Source organism: Herpailurus yagouaroundi, unplaced genomic scaffold, assembly GCF_014898765.1.
Source record: "Herpailurus yagouaroundi ecotype Mexico unplaced genomic scaffold, PumYag 77, whole genome shotgun sequence".
Lineage (NCBI taxonomy): Eukaryota > Metazoa > Chordata > Mammalia > Carnivora > Felidae > Herpailurus > Herpailurus yagouaroundi.
In genome coordinates, this window is record NW_024412388.1 from 848,924 (window position 1) to 868,926 (window position 20,003).

General features: G+C 54.5%; 1 protein-coding gene across 9 annotated transcripts in view; it reads right to left on the reverse strand.

The window, feature by feature from the left end:
- The window catches only part of CFAP74 (cilia and flagella associated protein 74), a 64,767-nt gene that overhangs the window by 16,345 nt on the left and 28,419 nt on the right, over positions 1–20,003 (reverse strand). For all 9 annotated transcript variants that reach the window (XR_005785557.1, XM_040458759.1, XM_040458734.1 and 6 more), the window contains 6 exons: positions 18,409–18,475; positions 17,964–18,053; positions 10,076–10,240; positions 8,761–8,923; positions 2,208–2,284; positions 1,554–1,676 (listed from right to left, as the gene is read on the reverse strand). Coding sequence is in view for 8 of the 9 variants with exons in the window: in XM_040458759.1 (XP_040314693.1) it covers positions 1,554–1,676; positions 2,208–2,284; positions 8,761–8,923; positions 10,076–10,240; positions 17,964–18,053; positions 18,409–18,475 (685 nt within the window). In the remaining variant the exon portion in view is untranslated. The remainder of the gene's footprint in view (positions 1–1,553; positions 1,677–2,207; positions 2,285–8,760; positions 8,924–10,075; positions 10,241–17,963; positions 18,054–18,408; positions 18,476–20,003) is intronic.

Here is a 20,003-nt window from a genome sequence, read left to right on the forward strand (position 1 = left end):
TGTGGGGTCACTGTGGGTCCTGTGGAGTGTCGTGGGGTCCTGTGGGGTCGCTGTGGGGCCTGTGGAGTGTTGCGGGACACCATGGGTACTGTGGATGTCTTGGAGCAGTGTTGAGTTTGGAGGTGCCTGTGCAGTATGGTGACGGGGTTTTCCCTAAGCCTGGGGCTTCCTGTTATAAATAGGCATTGCTGTCTCAAATCCCTGAGCCCTGACGACTCATTCTCCAGAGCAGAGACACCTAACGAGGAGAAGGGGGATGAGGAGAATGCGGTGATGGCGGACACGTCCTCAAATGGTCACCCCTGAGCGGAGGTGGCCGTCATCCTGGCGGCGGGTGGTGGGTGTCAGGGAGGAGCCCCCGAGGCCATGGGCGCCGTGGGAAGAAATCTTAGCTGACCTGAGTAGCTGAGAAAAACCTAGAAGCTGAGGGCCAGGAAAGGGGCAAATAAAAGGGACCAAGCTGCACCGTGGTCTGGTCTTCAGCACGTGAGGGCGAGTGTCTGGCTCTGAGGGCCCCTCCACCCGAGAAGAGAAAGTCTCATGGGATTTGGGGGGCCCTTCGTGGAATGGAAAGTGGAATTTCCAGATAAAGGGGGAAATGGAATAAATAGCAACGTGCTCATGCCAGGGGGGATGAGAGAACCGCGAGAGAGCCAACGGCCCCCTAAGTAACACAATCAGCCTGAAGTAAGAGGGACCGAGCGAAACAACTTCCTGCCAGGCTGTGCCAGGGCGCTGGGCTCTCCCAGCGGGGACCGAGACGGCAGAGGGGCTGGCAAGGACGGTGTCAGGGGACGCGGGCAGCGTGGGCAGACACAAGCCCCAGCGGAGCCGGCGGGGCCTGGGCACGGTCACTGGACCCGGGAGGTCGCGCAGGGGGCCGGCTGCCGGGCGGGAACACAGCTGGGCGGGGACGAGGATGCAGCGGCAGTGGCTGTCTGTTGGGAGCGAGCGCCCGGAAGGCACTAAGCGTGGAACCGAGGGGAACGAGCTAACTCCTGAATCCGCTGGCGGCCCTTAGACAGGTGCTGGCGTCACATCTACAATCTCAGTCTTGTCTTTGGTTACAACGAACAACTAATTCGGGCGCCTTGGGGTTAGATCTGCCTTGGGCTCAGGTCATGATCTCACGTTCGTGGGTTCGAGCCCCACGTCGGGCTGTGTGCTGACAGCTCAGAGCCTGGAGCCTGCTTCGGATTCTGTGTCTCCCTCCCTCTGCCCCCTCTCTGACTCTGTCTCAAAAATGAATAAAAATTTAAAAAATAAAAATAAAAACAAAATAAAAAAGTATGCAGATCACGTTCTCTGAAAAAATTTAATAAATGTGTAAGTAAATAAATAATAAAAACTAACGAGTAAAAATTTTAACCACTTGGAAACCAGGCAAGGCGCTTCTAGCGGTGGAGAGCAAGGGCTCCGTGTGCGCGCACGGGTGTGGGAGCACGTGCACATTCGCGCGCGTCGCGGTGCCGGCCATCTGTGCCACCAGCTGGCTGTCCAGGCGGGGGGGAGTGTGAGCGGCAGGGACCCTGGCGCCCAGGCTGGGTACTCACCGTGGGACACTGCTGATTCTTAAACACGACCTTGAACTTGGTGTAGACCGCTCCTGGGATGATGGGCGTGAAGATGACCGGCACTTTGATGGAGCCGAAGGGGCCAATCTCCCCCTCTGCCACCTGCAGGCGAAGACAGTTGCCGCAGACACAGCCAGGCTTCCCGTTTCTATCAAGGCGCCTCCCCATGTCCTCACCGCAGGCAGCATCACCGTGAGGGGGAGTGTCCCTGGGTGGCCTGGCCCTGCCCTTCGAGGACTTACTGCCCAGCAACACAGTTGAACCCCTCCCGGCATGTTTCCTGCCCGTGTGTGTACTTGCTCTCTCGATGCCCCGGGGCCCTTGCACACGGGCGCGCACACACACACACACACACACACACGCACATGCACACCATGCTCTAGCCTGGGAGGCCCCGCTCGTGTCTTCTCAGAGTGGGACCCAGTGCCCTGCACCCAGGACATGATGTCTGCTGCTCCAGTCCTGCCTGGCCCCAGGGGGACGGGGGTGGCCGCAGGCTGCTGACAGTGCAAACTGTGCAGAGGCTATGAGTCCAGACCAGTCGAGTGGAAGGGCCACCCTGGGCCACCCTGCGGGCGGGGTGGGCAGGGGAGGTTCAGGAAGGGGGGCTGGGAGCCAGCGGGCCCGGCTGACCTCTCCCAGAGAGATCTCCGTCTGCTCCTCGTTGGGAGGTATGGTCATCACAGTGCTCATGGTCACTCCCTCTGATTCTGGAAGAGAAGGGAGTCCAGATGAGAGGGCTGGCTGGGCAGCCCGTGGGGGCCAGGGGAGAGCTGGGGTGCCGGGGAATCTGGTCCCTCCCTCTCCTGGACCACCGGCTGTCGTTTTTTTTAACGTTTTTTTTTTTGTTGTTGTTGTTAATTTTTTGAGACGGAGAGACAGAGCATGAACAGGGGAAGGTCAGAGAGAGGGAGACACAGAATCCGAAACAGGCTCCAGGCTCTGAGCTGTCAGCACAGAGCCCTACGTGGGGCTCGAACTCACGGACGGCAAGATCATGACCTGAGCCCAAGTCAGCCGCTTAACCGACTGGGCCACCCAGGCGCCCCCCGGCTGTCGTTCTGATAAGACCTAGGCGGGGCTGCAGCCCTCCATCTGGCCCTGCCCTGCAAGGAGGAGCCACCCGGTGGTGCAGGAGGGGCAGAGTGGGGCAGGGCTTCCCCGGTGGACACGCACAGTGGCCACCACGGCCTTAGCAGCTGGAGGCTGGGGGCGGGAGGGGGCCGGAGTCGCTCAGGACCCCGGCTAGGGGAGGGCAGGCCGGCAAGAGGAGTTGGGTGGGGGTGGTCCATGGGGTACAGCGGCCTGAGCGTCCGAGCAGAAGACGGAGCGAGCCAGCCCTTCAGGGTCTGGGGACAGGAGAGTGGGCTCAGAGGGGGGGAACAGAAAGGCCCTGCAGAGGGGAGGGCTGATGCAGAGGGAGGGGAGAGGCGCTGGGGTGCGGCCTAGGGGTGGGAGGAGCTTCTGGTGGCCGGTGGAGCAGAGGGACCGGGGCCTGAAGGTCTACGATATCGCCTCTCAAATGTCACAGCCTAATCGCCAGTGAGTTCGTTTCGTCTGTGTGCGAGCTGCTGCCATGTTCTCCACCGGTGGGGCGAGCGTTCTGACCCAGCCTGGCCGTTTCTCGGGAAGGCCCCTGAAAGCAGGTGCTGATTCCTCTTGTGTGAGAAGGTCTTTCTGCGATTCTGCCGTGAAGACGCCATTCGATAGGACAGCTGGGGCGCCCACCCCGGGGGGGCTCAGTCGGTCGAGTGTCCGGCTCTTGATTTTGGGTCAGTTGGTGATCTCTCGGTTCTTGGGATGGAGTCCTGCACTGGGCTCTGTGCTGACAGTGCGGAGCCTGCTTGGGATTCTCTCTCTGAATACACTGGGTTATTTGTTTTCTAATTGAGTTTTCAAAGTTCTCTACGTAGTTTGGGTATGTTCTTTACCAGACATGTAATTTGCTAATATTTTCTGCCAAACTGTGGCTTACTTCTTCACTCTCTGAACAGTATCCTTAGAAGAGCAGGTATGTTTAGTTTTGATGAAGTCCAAGTTACAACTTTTGTTATATATATATAATGTTTATTTTTTGGTGTTTATTTTTTTTGAGAGAGTGTATGAGCAAGCAGGGGAGGGAGGAAGGGAAGGGGGGGAGAGAGAGAGAGAGAGAGAGAGAGAGAGAGAGAGAGAGAGAGAGATCTGAAGCAGGTTCTGAGCTGACAGCAGAGAGCCCGATGTGGGGCTTGGACTCATGAACCATGAGATCATGACCTAAGCTGAGGTTGGATGCTTAACCAGCTGAGCCACCCAGGCGCCCCTATCGCTTTCATTTTTATTTTTGAATTATTTTCTTTTACTTCTTCATCCGAAGTGCACCCCTCAATCCCCATTCCCTATTTCACCCCCACCCCTGCACCTCCCACACACCATCAGTGTGTTGTCTACAGTTGAGGCTGTTTCCTGGTTTACCTCTCTGTTTCTTTTTTAAATTTTGTTACTTGCTCATTTGTTTCTTAAATTCCACATATGAGTGAAATCATATGGTATTTGCTTTCTCTGGCTGACTAGTTCACTTGGCATAATACACTCGGTTCTGTCCACGTTGTTGCAAATGGCAAGATTTCATTCTTTTTAACGGCTGAGTAAAGTTCCATTGTACGTATAGACCACCTCTTCTTTACCCACTCATCAGTCAAGGGACACTTGGGCTGCTTCCATAATTTGGTTATTGTAGATAATGCTGCTGTAAACATCAGGGTGCATGTACCCCTTTGAATTCGTGTTTTTGTGTTCTTTAGGCAAATACCTAGTAGTGAATTGCTGGGTCGTAGGGTAGTTCTATTTGTAAGTTTCTGAGGAACCTCCATACTGTTGTCCGCAGTGGCTGCACCGGTCTGCATTCCCACCAAGAGTGCAAAAGGGTCCCCTTTCTCCACCTCCTGGCCAACACCTGTTGTTGACTTTAGCCACCCTGACAGTGTGAGGTGACATCTCATGGTGGTTTTGATGTCTGTTTCCCCGAGAATGAGTGATGTTGAACATCTTTTCGTGTTGTCAGTTGCCCATCTGGATGTCTTCTCTGGAGAAATGTGTGTTCATGTCTTCCATACATTTTTTAGTTGGATTATTTGTCTTTTGGGTGTTGAGCCGTATCAGTGCTTTATAGATTTTAGATACGAACCCTTTATTGGGTATGTCATTTGCAAATATCTTCTCCCATCTGGTAGGTTTAGGTTTTTTAGTTTTGTTGATTTCCTTTGCTGTACGGAAGCTGTTTATTTTGATCAAGTCCCAGTAGTTTATTTTTGCTTTTGTTTCCCTTGCCTTGGGAGACATCACTAGAAAGATGTTGCTATGATCCGTGTCAGAGAAATGACTGCCTGTGCTCCGTTCTAGGATTTTTGTGGTTTTGGGTCTCACATTTAGGCCTTTCAACCATTTTGAATTTACTTTTGGGTCTGGTGTGAGAAAGTGGTCCAGTGTCATTCTTCTGCATGTCGCTGTCCAGTTTTCCCAGCACCGTTTGCTGAAGAGACTATCTTTATTCCATTGGACATTCTTTCCTGCTTTGTCAAAGGTTAGCTGACCATATAGTTGTGGGTTTATTTTGTGGCATCCCATCCCATCCCATCCCATCCCATCCTATCCATCTAAGCATCTATTTTCGTGCCAGTGCCATACTGTTGTAATTACTACCACTTTGTAATGTAACTTGAAGTCCAGAATTGTGAGGCATCCAGTTTGGTTTTCTTTTTCAAGATTGCTTCAGTTACGCAGGGTCTTTTCCGGCTCGGCACAAATTTTAGAATCGCTTGTTCCAATTCTGTGCAAAATGCTATTGGCATTTTGCTGGAGGTTGCATTAAATCTGTGGTTTGCTTTGGGTAGTATAGACATTTTTTTAATAAATATTTTTAAAAATGTTTACTTATTATTTTTTTACAAAGTTATTATTTTGAGAGGGGGAGAGTGAGGGAGAGCGTGAGCAAGGGAGGGGCAGAGGGAAAGAGAGAGAGAATCCCGAGCAGGCTCCATGCTGTCAGTGTAGAGCCCAACTCGGGGCCAGATCCCGTGACCCTGGGATCATAACCTGAGCTGAAATCAAGAGTCAGATGCTTAACCGACTGAGCCACCCAGGCGCCCCCTGGGTAATTGAGACATTTTAACAGTATTTCTTCTTCCAACCCATGAGTGTGGAATGTCCTTCCTTTCCCTGTGACATCTTGAGAAGTTCTTTCATCAGTATTTTATTTGTTTTGTGCAATTATAAATGGGATGATTTTCTTAATTTCACGTTCTGCAACTTCATTATTGATGTATGGAAATGCAACAGATTTCTGTACCTTGAATTTGTATCCTGAATTTGTGCATCAGTTCTGGCAGTGTTTTGGTGGAGTCTTCAGAGTTTTCTATATAAAAGTATCATGTCATCTGCAAATAGTCAAATTTTTACTTCTTTATTGTTGATCTGGATGCCTTTTATTTCTTTTTATTGCTGTGTTAAATAACAGTGGTGAGAGTGGGCATCCTGTCTTGGTCTTGACCTTAGCGGGAAAGCTCTCAAGATTTTCCCCCACTGAGGATGATGTTGGTTGTGGATTTTTCATGTAAGGCCTTTATCATGTTGAAGTATGTTCCCTCTAAAGCTATTTGCAGAGGGTTTTTTTTTTTTTTAATATCACAAATGGATGTTGTACTTTGTCAAATGCTTTTTTCGTATCCATTGAAACCATCATATGGGTTTTATTCTCTTATTGCTGTGACATATCACGTTGATTGCGAACACTGAACCACCGCTGCAACCCAGGAATAAATCCCATTTGATTGTGGTGAATGATTCCTTTAATTAGTGTTGGGTTTGGTTTGCTAGAGTTTTGTTGAGCATTTTTGCAGCCGTGTTCTTCAGATACGTTGGCCAATAGTTCTTTCCTTCAATGGCGTCTTTATCTGGTTTCGTATCAGGGTAATGCCGGCCTCATAGAATGGATTTGAGAGTTCTCCTTCCTTTTCTATTTTTTGGAACAGTTTGAGAAGAACAGGTATTAACTCTTCTTTAAATGTTTGGTAGAGTTCACCTGTGAAGCCATCTGGTCCTGGACTTTTGTTCATTGGGTGTTTTCTGATTACTGACTCAATTTCTTTGCTGGTAATTGGAGTGGTGACATTTTTTATTTTTTCCTGCTTCAGTTTTAGTAGTTTGTGTGTTTCTAATAATTTATCCATTTCTTCTAGGTTGTCCAATTTTTTGGCTGTAGGTTTTCATAATACTGTTATAATTGTATTTCTGTGCTGTTGGTGGTTATTTCTCCTCTCTCGTTTGTGATTTTATTTATTTGGGTCCCCACCGCCCCACCCCTGCTCTTTGGTGAGTCTGGCTAGAGGTTTCTTAATTTTGTTCATCTTTCTAAAGAGCCAGCTTCTGGTTTCCTTGATCTGTTCTATTGTTTTTTAAGTTTCTAGAACATTTGTTTCTGCTCTGATCTTTATTATTTGCTTCCTTCTGCTGGGTTTGAGTTTTGTCTATTCTTCTCCTGGTTCCTTTGGCTATAAGGTTAGGTTGTTTGAGACTTTTCTAGATTCTGGAGGTCGGCCTGTGTTGCTATAAACCTCCCTCTTAGAGCCACTTTTGCTGCATTCCAAAGCAGGTTCTAATTTTTAAAACATGAATCATGTTTTTGATGTCACTTCTAAAAGATCTCTGACCAACACGTGATTACACAGATTTTCTCCTATGTTTTGTTTTTGTAGGCTTATAGTTTTAGGTCTTACATTTAGGTCTATGATTTATTTTGAGCAATTTTTGTTTATAGCATGAGGACTGGATGGAGGTTAACTTTTTCCACATATGTTTATCTAACTGTTAAGGTCTCACTTGTTGAAAAGACTGTTTTTTCCTCCGAGCAATTACCTGTGCATCCCTAGTGAAGTCTGATTGGCCATGTTTGTGTGGGTCTGTGTTTGGACTCTGTTCTGTTCCACTGAGTCTCCGTGTCCCTCCCTTGGCCAGCACTACACTGTCTTCTCACTGTGGCTTCAGATGAATCTTGACATGATGTCGTCTGAGTCTTCTCACTTTGTTCTTTCTTGGAATTGTTTTGGAAATTTAAGGTCCTTGGGGTTTCCATAAGAACTTGAGAACCAACTGTTGGTTTCCACAGACAGAGGCTGGTGGCAGCTGTGCTGGGTTGCTCGGTCCCAACACTGCTGGTGGGAGTCTGAACCAGCACAAACACGTTGAAAAAGAACTTAACGTTGGCAAAGGAGAGAGGCAGCAGGAGAGCAGCGGGTGCGCCTCGCAGAGGCGCAGGGAGCCGTGGTCCCGGGGATGCCGCCACGCACCCTGAAGTCCCCACACGTGACGAGGGCCAGCGGGTCTGTGACTCGAGGTGTGTTCACGGAAGCAGGTGGCACGCAGCCGCGGAAACAGAAACAACAGCTTACACAGCAATGTCCACAACAGGCTGCCCGAGGCTCTGTTTCTATGAGGCTGGAACAGGAGGAATCCTGCCATTTCTGGATGTGTGCTGAATGAAACTGTTCAGGGAGGCAGGGAGGTGATGGAAACCATCCCGATGGTAGTCGCTGGCGCAGAAGGGGGCGAGTCGGGGCGAGGCCAGGCCTGTGGGGAGTGCTCTTCCTCCTCCAGTTCACCGGCCCGGGGCTGGGGGCAGTGGTGCCTATTTCCCGGCTCTTCTGTGAACTGTCCTCATCTGTCATAGGGACTCCTGTACCAGCAGGGCTCGGGGTGGCCCTAGACAGCCCTGTGCCCCCATGACCCAGTCAGCAGAGCCTCCGGGTCTTTCCCCCCCCACCCCCGCCCTCCACCCAGCTGCTACACCCCTGGAGCAGGACTCCTCAACTGTCCCAACAAGGACCCCCAAGAGCCACAAGGAAGGCAAGCCTGCTGTGGCCGACCTGGTGGTCCAAGGCTGGGATTTCCTTTAAACGTTACGTTACCTTAACTATGATTACAAATGTCAATCCACTCCATAAGCAGTGTTTATTTGAACACGAACACACACACACACACACACACACACACACACACACACACACTCTAATACACTGTTGTTTAACATCGAAGCCCTAGAAACACCCCACACAGTCCAGCCCTCTGGCGCGTGGGCTCCTCAGAGCCTCCCAGGAGGCCGGCAGGTGCTCGATGTGCTTCCGTAACGCGGTTCACCCCCACCCCTGCTCACCTGCAGGGCGCCCCTCCTCCTGCTTCTTGCCGTCCGGCTTCCCAGACTCCTTCTGGCTTGTCATGTCTATGGGAGGGGACTCATTGCCCTCAATCCTTTGCTCAGAAAAGCTGGTGGTGATTTTATCGTAAATACCTTTATCTTCATATGTGAACAGACTGCTCTAAAAAGAGAACATGAGACTTTCACTGGCAGTTTCCTGCTTGCCTTTCCCACTCAACTGCCCAGACCCCCGTTGTCGGGGGGGCCACGTGGAAAGCCCGACCGTGATCCCCTCGCCAGCTCCCACTCTGTCCCGAGCCAGGCACCCAGATGACAGCAGGGCCTCCTTGCCCAGGGACCCAGGGCCGGCCCCCACCTCTCTTGTCTCTAGCCCAGGCTGGCTGGCTCCTCCTCATTCCCCGTGGACACCGACACCCAGTCGTGAATTCTGCCGTGCTCGCCGCACTGCGTGCCCTCCTCCCTTGGGAGGCCTGGCTCCTCCACCCGCGTGTGGCTGGGGCCCCAGTCTCCAGCTCCACACTCTCCTGGCTTCAGCTCCGACGCCTTCGGGCCTGAGAGCTGGCCTGGCCTGCGCCCCCCACCTTACCCACCACCCCTTCGCCCTGCTCTGGGTTCACACCCCCAGCCCCTCGCACCTCTGCTCCCACCCCATCGGTCCTGTCCCTCCTCAGGGGAGACACTTCCAGGGTCTTTCCTGAGACCCCTTAACGAGTGGACCCAACTGCAAAGCAGCTCAGGGCTTCCTGTGGGAAGTTTCTCTCACCCTCCCTCACCCCTACACCCCTGAAAGACCTCCCAGCGTCCCCTGGCTGTGACAGAAGTTGCCTCCACAGATGGGGTCCCACCTATGTCCCTCAGGCTATTTCCGTTCACTTAGGAGCATGTCTGCACAGCCTTCCCAGGAGAAGACCGCGGCTCACCTCGCCCCTTTGGAAAGGTCCTCCCGGCCTGCCCGCCCCGTGCTGGGACCTGACAGGTGCGTCAGGAGAAAGGTGGACCCTTGTGGCTCTCAGGCTTGGAGCTCCTGGCCACCGCCCTGTCAGTCACCGCACCCTCAAGAGGGGTCAGTGTCCCGTTGCCACCGCACCTGCCAGGTGGCTCCAGGCGTCCTCCTTACGGAGACCAGTCTCTCCCACTTTGCCTGACGATGGCACCCCTGTTCCCCCTTCTCCTCCAACCCTGCGCTGACAGACTCCTCCCCCTCACCACCAGCTCTAGGCTGCCGGGACTGTGTCGTGGGCGGGGGCGGCATCACACCGTGCCCCTGGCTGAGTAGCCACGGCTATTGATCGGAAGCGGGCCACACACTCACTGTTTTCGCGACCGACTGGGAGATGTCCATCTCACAGGACTCCGATGCCCGAAGAAACTTGAACTTGGTGCCCAGACCTCCGATGTTGGTCAGCGTGACGATCCGGGAGGCGGTCTCACCCACCACGTAGCTGCCAAAGTCGATGAGCTCCTTGTCAAGAGACAGCTGCCAAGAGAGCCAAGGATGAGCCAGGGCGGCCGCCGAGTCTGCGGCCAGCTCTCCTCTCCCACCTGTGGCCCTGCGGCCCTGGGGACTCGGGCTCAGGGTCGGGGTCAGCATCTGGCTCCAGGTGGGGCCTCTACACACCCCAGGAACAGGGTCCGCGTCCTAGAAATCATAGGTTTGAAGCGTGACAATTTGGGAGCTCCTGAGTCCAAATTTTGAACAGTCAAGTCAGCTAAGAAGCAACGAGCTATGAAGCCCTGGAAAGACGGAGGAACCTCAAATGCACATTACTAAGAACCTGAAAAGGGCATACGGCATGATTCCAACTGTGTGGCATTCTGGAAAAGGCAAAATTCAGGACACGGTAGGGAGAGCAGTGGATGCCAGCGGTTTGTGGGGAGGGAGGGATGAACAGGCGGAGCACAGAGGATCTGGGGGGGCGGTCAAAGTACTCCGTGTGACCCAGTGGTGACCGCGTGTCATTACAGCTTTGCCCAAACCACAGAGCACAGCAGCGAGCGACCCTTTGTAGACCAGGCACCCTGGGAGACCATGCCGTGTCCCTGTCCTTTGTCTGCGGCCACAGACGGCCCCTCGGAGGGGAGGGCGACGGTGGGGACAACTGTGTGTGGGCGCAGGGGCACGATCTGGCTTGGTCAGTTTGATGAAGCGCCTGATGACAGAGAGTCGGGAAAGGTGTGAGCTGAGCAGCTCCGGGGGAGAGTGGGGTCTGTGGGCTGAAGGCGACCAGGGTGCGGGCAGCAGGTGCAGGAGCCCCGCCCCCGCTATTGGACGGGAGCTCACAGGTAGGCAAGGGCAGAGGCTGGTCCGGTCGGTGCAGGTGGAAGGGCCGACGTGCCAGCAGCGGGCACACCTGTGCACGCACAACTTTCTCACGCCCTGTCTGGAACGAGGAACCGGGCTGCTGGAGGTCTCGCTCCAGAGCCGGCACAGGAGATGGGCACGTGAGCCCTGGGCGTTGTCTGGCAAGAACGGAAGTCCTCAACGGGAAATGCTCCGAGCACAGTGTAACCGTGTGCCTGAGGGACAGGGAGCTGAAACTGCTCCCACGGTGCGGCCGGGAAAAGTGTGAGCAGCGACAGAAAGTTGTATTTGGTTCCGGTCCAGAGAGCGAAATAAATCAACGATTTTATGGATTAATGAACGAGGAAGAGATCAGTGTCCCTCACAGAAGAGTTCCAAGCGGTTCACCGGGACGTCCAGTCCTCCCGGCCCCGGGCCTCCCACGGAGCGCGGTTTGGCGGGAGGACGGCAGAGAAGCGTCACAGTGAGAAGTCAGGCGGTGAAGGCCACGTCACAGCGCGAGGCTGGGTGGCAGTGCGCGCCTGTGATGGGATTCGGCCAGAACCACCGTGGCAGCCTTCCAGAAACCCGCCACCCCAGTCTACTCACGAGATAAACTCTGGACAAATCCCAGCGGGGGACATTCTACACGGCAACTGCCTGGCACCCTCCCAAACCGTCAGGTCATCAACAAAGAGAAAGTCCCAGAAACTGTCACAGCCGCAAAGACCCTACGGCAAAACAGCAAAATAAGGAACGTGCCACGTTCCTGGGGTGTGACGCCAGCACAGAAGTTGGACGTGAGGTAAAATCTAAGGGAATTTGAATATCCTGTCTTCTCCAGCTAATAATCATCATAATGCGTCAACACTGGTTAATAATTTAATAAACATGCTACACTAACATAAGATGTTTCTGGGGCAACCTGGGTGGGGAGTCAGCCAGAATCACATGTTTTGTGTTAATGCCAAAACCATTCTAGAAAATAAAGTCATTTCAAAACGAGCCGAGCTACCACGCCCCTCGCTGTGGGGCTGAGTGGACACAGTAAGGCTCAGAGGGTCTGGGGACGAGCCTGCCGTCCCTGTGAGATCAATGTGGTGCAGGCACATCCCCCAGGGCACACCTCCCCCCACCCTCGTGGGCATGGGCATCTTGGCCATCTGGGCGCTGGCTAAGAAGGTCGTGTGCAGCCTGCCACCCCGGGTGGCTTTCCCGGCTGCCAGTTTTGGAGACCCAGGGGCCCCACTCTCCTCTCTGCCCTCGCGGGACCAGAGGCGGCAGACAGACGAGAGCTTCCCACAGACCAGACACGGAGCAGCCTGTGCGCATACGTGGGCGTGCACGTGTGTGCACGGGTGTGCGTCTGCATGTGGATGTGTGAGCGCGCGTGCGTGTGTATGGAGTAGGCGGCAGGTGACCCGTCTCCTGGTTACAGGTCACCAGACTTCCAGGAGCCACATCTACGCAGGATGGGAGGGTGGCCGCTCCCACAGCTGCAGGCAGGGCCTAGGCAGAGGCCGGTGTGTTCTGAGCGTGGGGGTGACAGGTGATGACACGCGACTGCGTGGCTAGGGGGCGATACTGCGGGGCATTCTCCCTTTTTCCTGTGCACGATGGAGCCCTGAACGTCAGCGGGACACAGAGCCGCCCTGGGAAGACTCTACTGCCCAGCCTACCTTGCAGCCAGGGCTCACCATGCGACGGTCACTTCCGGCTGGTGCAGGGGACCTGACAGGAGGGATGGTGCCTTGGAAGCCATTTGTGGAGGGTGGCAGGGCGGCGCAGCCCAGACCCTCGCATTGGAGGCAGAGATGAGTCCTTGCTTAGGGCGCCTTTGTCGCGGCAGCTCCACCTGATGGTTCGGTGGAGGCCAGAGGCACTCCGACCCGAGATGGGTGTGTGACTGGAGGGCGCTGGCCTCGTGTGCACTTGGCGAAGGGCCGGGCCAGCAGGTGAGTACCCTACGGGCCTGCCCAGAAAGGAGCCCGAGGCCACACCACGCAGGGAGCACCGCGCTGGGCCCTATGTGTGAATCCTGACTCCGGCACGCACATGCTCCTTCTGGGGGCCTGTCCCCAGCGAGCCCTGCTGCCTGGGCCACTGCGAGAAGGGGGTGTACGTGCGGCAAGGGGTGCGGGAGGCCACAGCAGACGTCGGCTCTCCACGGCCTCAGCGAGGCTCGGCAGCCCCCGGCAGGGCTGCCACCATCCAGGCCACGGTACTCGGGCTGTGTGTGAACCCAGGCAGGGCCCAGAGCTGCCATGGCCACGGCGGAGCGACCTGAGTGCTGAGAACGGAGACCATACGATCGGAACATGCAGAGCACGCAACACCCACAAATCCACAAGAAAACAGGAAAAAGAGAAGCTAACCAGCCGTGGGGAATGATAATTTTTCCAACCCCTCCTTACACGGAGCACTAGTGAAGGAGGGAGAACATGAGAAGCAACAGCTTCATGCAGAAAACAACATCAGCGGCCTTCCCTCCGGAGCCCCGGGCAGAGGAAGCACAGCTGTCACCGAAGCCCTGTCCCCCCCACGGAGGAAGGGGCTGCAGGGGGCAGCCTTGCTCTGTAGGGAGGTGGCAATCCCTGTCGTGCCCGGGTACAAGGCACAGTGATCTGCCGCCGTGTCGCTGGGAGAGCCGTCACCAGGAGACCTGTCACCCAGAACTCTGTCACCTGGAGGTCCATCACCGGGAGATCTGTCACCAGGAGAATAGTCTTGGCGGCAGCACCAGCGCAGGTGGGAAGAAAGACTCAGGGACTTGAAGACAGGACAACGGGGGTGTCGAGTCTGAAGGAAAGCGAGTAGGGCCTACAGGACCGCGGGTGGACCAGTGTCCCATCACAGGGGGCCCAGGAGCAGAAAAGGAGGAATCTGGCCCAAAATTCCCAAGGGGAGATGAATATCAAAGAAGCTCTATAAACTCCAAGTAAGATGGACCCGAAGAGACCCACACCGAGACGCGTCATAATCAAACTGCTGCGAGACAGAGAGACTCCCGAGGGCTGCAGGGGAGATGTGACCCAGCACACGAGGCCTCGGAGAGATTTCAGGGGCTTCAGAGGCCAGAGGGCAGTGGGTCGGTGTATACAGAGGGCCAAAAGGAAACAGCATCAACCAAAAACCCTTCTCCAGCAAAACTGTCCTTCAAAAGTGAGGGAGAAACCACGACATTCCCAGATGAACAGCCCCGTGGGCACTCAGCCCTGCAGGAGACGCTCCTGCACACGAGCCAGTCGCTCGAAGCATTAAGGGGAAATACAGCCCCATCAAAGCGAGCACACAGGCAGTATAGAAGCTAGAGCTCTTGGGGCGCCTGGGTGGCGCAGTCGGTTAAGCGTCTGACTTCAGCTCAGGTCACGATCTCGCGGTCCGTGAGTTTGAGCCCCGCGTCGGGCTCTGGGCTGATGGCTCAGGGCCTGGAGCCTGTTTCCGATTCTGTGTCTCCCTCTCTCTCTGCCCCTCCCCCGTTCATGCTCTGTCTCTCTCTGTCTCAAAAATAAATAAACGTTAAAAAAAAAAATTAAAAAAAAAAAAGAAGCTAGAGCTCTTGTAATGATGGTCTGTAACCGCGCTGTGTGTTTTCTACATGATTTCACAGTCTAATACTTTCTTTTTTAAAGCAGGTATTAGTCTAAAAGCTAATGTTATCATCACTTTGGTTTGTAACTCCACGTTTTGTTTTAAGAGACTAATGCATTTGAGACTAATGCATTATTAGTTTGTGGTCTTGGACACATGGTCACAAAGATGCAATTCTGTGACATTAACAGCTGAAGGGAGTGGGGACCGAGCTGTAAAGGAGCGGACGTCTCACAGGCTTCCGAATTTAAGCTGCTATAAATCCAAATCAGAATGCTTTAACTTCAGGATGTTGAACGTAATCCCTTGGTAACCACAAAGAAAATAGCTACAGCACAAACACAAAAGGAAATGAGAAAGGAACTTAAACATTTCGCTATAAAAAAATCAACTGAACACAAAAGAAGACAGCCACAAAGGAAATGAGGGACGTGTGAAAACACGGGGCAACATGACGGAAGCAAGCTGGCCGATGCTGCCGCGCGGATGGCTCCTGAGGACACGTGCTAAGCCACAGAAGCCCGTCACAAAGGACAAGTGCCACGTGATTCCACTTATGTAAGGCACTTGGAGCTTTCAAATCCCTGGAGACCAGGGTGGGGAGGAGGCGCCCGGGGGCGGAGAGGGCGGCACAGGACAGAGCTTGGGTTCCGGAAGGAGGGAGAGTTCTGGAAAGATGGGGGCGGCGCCTGCCTGTTGTGAATGTACTTCATCTACTGAAGCGCGGACCCTCGCGCGGCCAAGACGGTGCACTCCGTGCCGCGTGTGTTTTGCCACAACGAAAGATGGAAGAGAGAAAAGGGAATGGCTTCCAACAACACAGCAGTCACACGCCGGAGCCCGGCTGACAGAGCAGAAGACACAGGAGGCGGCTCGGGGCGGCTGGCGCGCGTGAACGTGGACCAGGAACGGGCGCTGGTTAGGAGTGCTCACGTTCCGGGCGAGAATTCCAGACCGCGGTCGCCCCTCATCCATTCCCTCCTTCGGCCCGCCCTCCCGTGCTGCCGGGAGGGGGGGGTGCTTCTCTGCTCCACTGACGCAGGGCGCTGCCACGCGACTTGCTTTAGTCAGCATCGTTACGACAGGGGACAAGAGTGGTGTCAAATGTGCTCCTGTGGCTGGCCTTCATTGCCTGGGCGACGACCGTCGTCCGCGAGAGGCTCCCGCCAGGAGGCCCCGTCACCTGCAGCCTGGAGCCAGCCGCCCAGCCGAGCCCGGCCTGGGTCGGCCAAACCACAGTCGCCGGCGTGTCTGTGACCGTGAGCCGGAACGCTTGTGGCTGCGATAAGCTGCTAGACGTAGGAGGTTTTGTTCCGCAGCATCACCGCACTCGGCGCGGACTTGCTCGCTCGGGAGAGGCGATGACGTGGCGGTTTCTGTGGCAGAACCTCCTTCTTCGAGATGCGTGTGGAAGTTTTGCGAGGGTGCGGTGTTGAGTGTTACGCTATTGCTGGTCTACTTGGAAGTGGGTCAGCAAGACAGACAGACAGACAGACGAGGCAAATGTGGTGAATGCCAACAGATGGGATCCAGGCGGCACACGGGCGTTCACTGTGCTGTGCTTCCTGCTTTTCCTTATGTTTGAAATTTTCTTAATCAAAAGAAGAATGGGTGGTGACTACACTTACCGTAGTGAGCACCAGGTGACGGAGGTGCGGAATCCCTTGTCGCATGCCTGACACGAATGTGACCCTGCGTGTCAACTCCACTCCAATAGTAAAGATTAAAAATTAATTATAAAGTTTTAAAAAGAACCAGTTCTGCACTGCAAAGGCAAATAGGGCGAAAAGGCAACTTCTGGCACGGGAGAAAATATTTGCAATTCAAAATGTATAAAGAACTCACACAACTCAATAGCAAAACACCAAGCAATTTGATTAAAACTGGGCAGAGAGGGCACCTGGCTCAGTTGGTTGATGAGTGTCCGACCTCAGCTCAGGTCATGATTTCACAGCTTGTGAGTTTGAGCCCCACGTCGGGCCGTGCGCTGACAGCTCAGAACTTGGGACCTGCTTCAGATTCTGTGTCCTTCTCTTGCTCTGCCTCTCCCCAGCTCATGCTCTGTCTCTCTCTCTCTCAAGAGAAAAAAAATTAAAGGGGTGCCTGGGTGGCTCAGTCAGCTAAGCATCCGACTCTGGCTCAGGTCACGATCTCGTGGTTCATGAGTTCAAGCCCCACGTCGGGTTCTGTGCTGACAGCTCAGAGCCTGGAGCCTGCTTCAGATTCTGTGTCTCCCTCTCTCTCTGCCCCTCCCCTGCTCATGCTCTGTCTCTCTCAAATATAAACATTTAAAAAAATTAAAAAAAAAAAAAACTGGGCAGAGGATCTGAATAGACATTTCTCCAAAGAAGACATCCAGATGGCTAACAGGTACATGGAAAGATGCTCAACATCATGGATCATCAGGGAAATACCACTCCCAGCCACAAGGCACGACCACCTCACACCTGTCAGGCTGGCTTCAATCAACAACACGGGAAGCAACAGGTGTCGGCGAGGATGTGGAGACGGGGGGACCGTGCACCGTTGTGGGGAGTGCACGCTGGTGCGGCCCCTTGGGAGCAGTGTGGAGGCTCCTCCAAAGTTAAAACAGAGCTACCCTAGACCCAGCCATCACACCTCTGACAATACATCCAAAGGACATGAAACCACTAAGGGGACCCCCACTGTCTGCACCTTCATAGTCACAGCAACATTATTTACAATAACCAGCCAGTGAGGACAGCCTAAGTGTCTGTCAATGGACGAACGGAAGAAGGTGGGGCATATACACAGTGGAATTAAAAAAAAAAGGAAATCTTGCCATTTGTAATAGCACCGATGGACCTTGAGGGCACTGGGCTAGGTGAGATAAACCAGACAGAGAAAGACAAATTCTGTGTGGCTTCACACAGGTGTGGAGTCAAGCCCATAGACACAGAGAGCAGAGTGGTGGTTGAGGAAGCAGGGGGGCGGTTGAAATGGGGAAAGGGGGTCAAAGGGTACAAACTTGAGTTATCGGTTCTGGGGGCGTAACGCACAGCCTGGTGACCACGCTTTAAAAGGGAAATCGAGGGGACACCCCAGAGCTGCTGAGGGGACCAGCATCTCCTGAGATGGGCCCGAGGGTCTCCTGTGACCTGGGCTCTGCACAGCATGGGATTTACCCCACCCCCCGCCCCGGCACCCCACTTTCCAGCGTCAATGTGAGCGTTTACCTCCCCAGAACGGCCTGCGTGCTCCGATCCACCCCCGGGTCGGCCCCAGCCTGACCTGAGCTGTTCGGACCTGGGCCCAGACCCAGGATGCACGGTGCAGCCCCACCCAGCTCAGGCGTCCCTGAACCTACCATACACTTCTTCGTGGAACACTTCAGTGGAACAGAAAATCCACCCGTCTGAGCCAGAAATGAGACGCTTCCTTCCAGATCCTTGTTTATCTAAAAAATAAAACACCCAAGCACCATAACATTTGTAACTTTGCCCAGGGACACGGGCTGTGTCTCTACAACCACGGGCTGGGCCTGGGCCCGTCCGAACACTCTAACACACCCCACTTAGACCCAAGAGCACCTACAGACCCGCCTGCTGGCTACGAACCCTCAGCGCAGGCCCCTAATTGCGACCAATGTCAGGTACGTGCCGCATGTGCCCGGAGATAAAGCGGCACAGGGGCGTGTGTGACCCCTGCTGAGGCCCTCGCGTCCTTCCCCCGTCATCTGTGTCTGCAGAGACCCCGTTCTACCCACCACCCACTCACGACGGGTGCGCATCATCTGCTTTTGGAACACTCACCATGGGCTTGAAGGTGACAAGGACTTCGCAGGACATCCCGGCTGACATGGGACCAGGGGGGTCAAAGCTGTAGGCACAACAATCCATGGGGCTGGTCATCAGATTGACGGGGGAGGCGCTGTTGGAACTTCCCAACAGCCACGGCCCCGAGCAGGCACCGAGTGGGCCTTCTGGAGCGCTCCCTGCCCATCCTGGGTGCTGTGCCCCAGTGCCCAGGCCCCAGGAGACACTCGAATAACATCTGAATGTGTGCAGAGTGAGTAAAGGGGCGAGTGAGGCGCGTCCCCAGAGGGAACGGATGCCAGGGGCCAAGCGGTGGCCGCGGTTCCCTGGGGACATGCGGTGTCAGGTCTGGAACCAAGGGCCTCGTGTTTTAACGCGAGCGTGAGGGCTGGGAGCCAGCTGGGAGCTAGCACGGACCCTGCACACAGCTGGCACCCTCTGAACCCCACTTTCAGTGAAGGAGCCAGGAAAAGAGCCCCCCGCTTCACAGGGAGACTCAAAGGCAGTCGGTCTGTCTTGGTCTGGATCCTGGGTGAGGAAAAGCAGCTTCCAGAGAATTGCTAATGTGAGGTGTGTTTTCACAAGTCTGACTTTTACCTAAGGTGCTTGGATTAGAAATACACAAGCTAAAAATTTAATGTGGTTGCTTTCCCTTGCCTGGTAATGACCCCACACACCAGGCAGAAGAAATCCAAAACTTCTCCAGGGGGGAGGGAAGCTTTTGGATACTATATCACAGAGACTCCAGGGGACGGGGCCCCCCCCCCCCCCCCGGTGAGAAGATGGGGATCCCAGGCTGGAAAGGACACGTGTAAGCCAGCCACGCACATGCAGACGGCAGGGCCAAACTCCAAGAGCCTCCGATAAGAGAATGGTTGCATGGAGACTTTCAAAGACGTCATGTTAAAATTATCAGAGATGGTGGGGCGCCTGGGGGCTCCGTCGGTGAACCGTCCGACTTCGGCTCAGTTCATGATCTCACGGTCCGTGGGTTCGAGCCCCTGTGTCAGGCTCTGTGCTGACAGCTCAGAGCCTGGAGCCTGCTTCGGATTCTGTCTCCCTGTCTCTCTGCCCCTCCCCTGCTCACACTCTGTCTCTCAAAAATAAACGTAAAAAAAGTTAAAGACAAACAAAATTATCCAAGGTGGAAATAGAGAATCACAGAGGTGACAAAGGAAGAAGACAGTGTCCGGTGGCTGCTGACCTGAGGCAGAGTGCAGGCTTCCGGAAACAAGAAGTATGGCCACTGAAATACGAGGCTCTTGGAGACACAAAGAGAGAAGGGCCAGTGGGGTGCTGGATTCGAGAAAATACTACAGCACACACTTCAGGGGTGGAGGACAGGGTGGGGCTGAGAAGCGTGTAGGCTTTTTCGGAGGTCTGAATCCTCAGTGAGCCCTAAGCCCGTCTAAGCAGATCAACCCGCACTTGACACACCACGGAGGCGCTGCAGGACCTCAGGGCAAGGGAGTCTGAAGGCAACCACACGGGAAGCCAGACCACGACCCAGGGCTGGGCCTTCCCAGCAGCAGCCACAGAAGCCAGCGGACGGAGGGTGATAATCTCCATGGTGGGGGGGGGGGGGGGGGGGG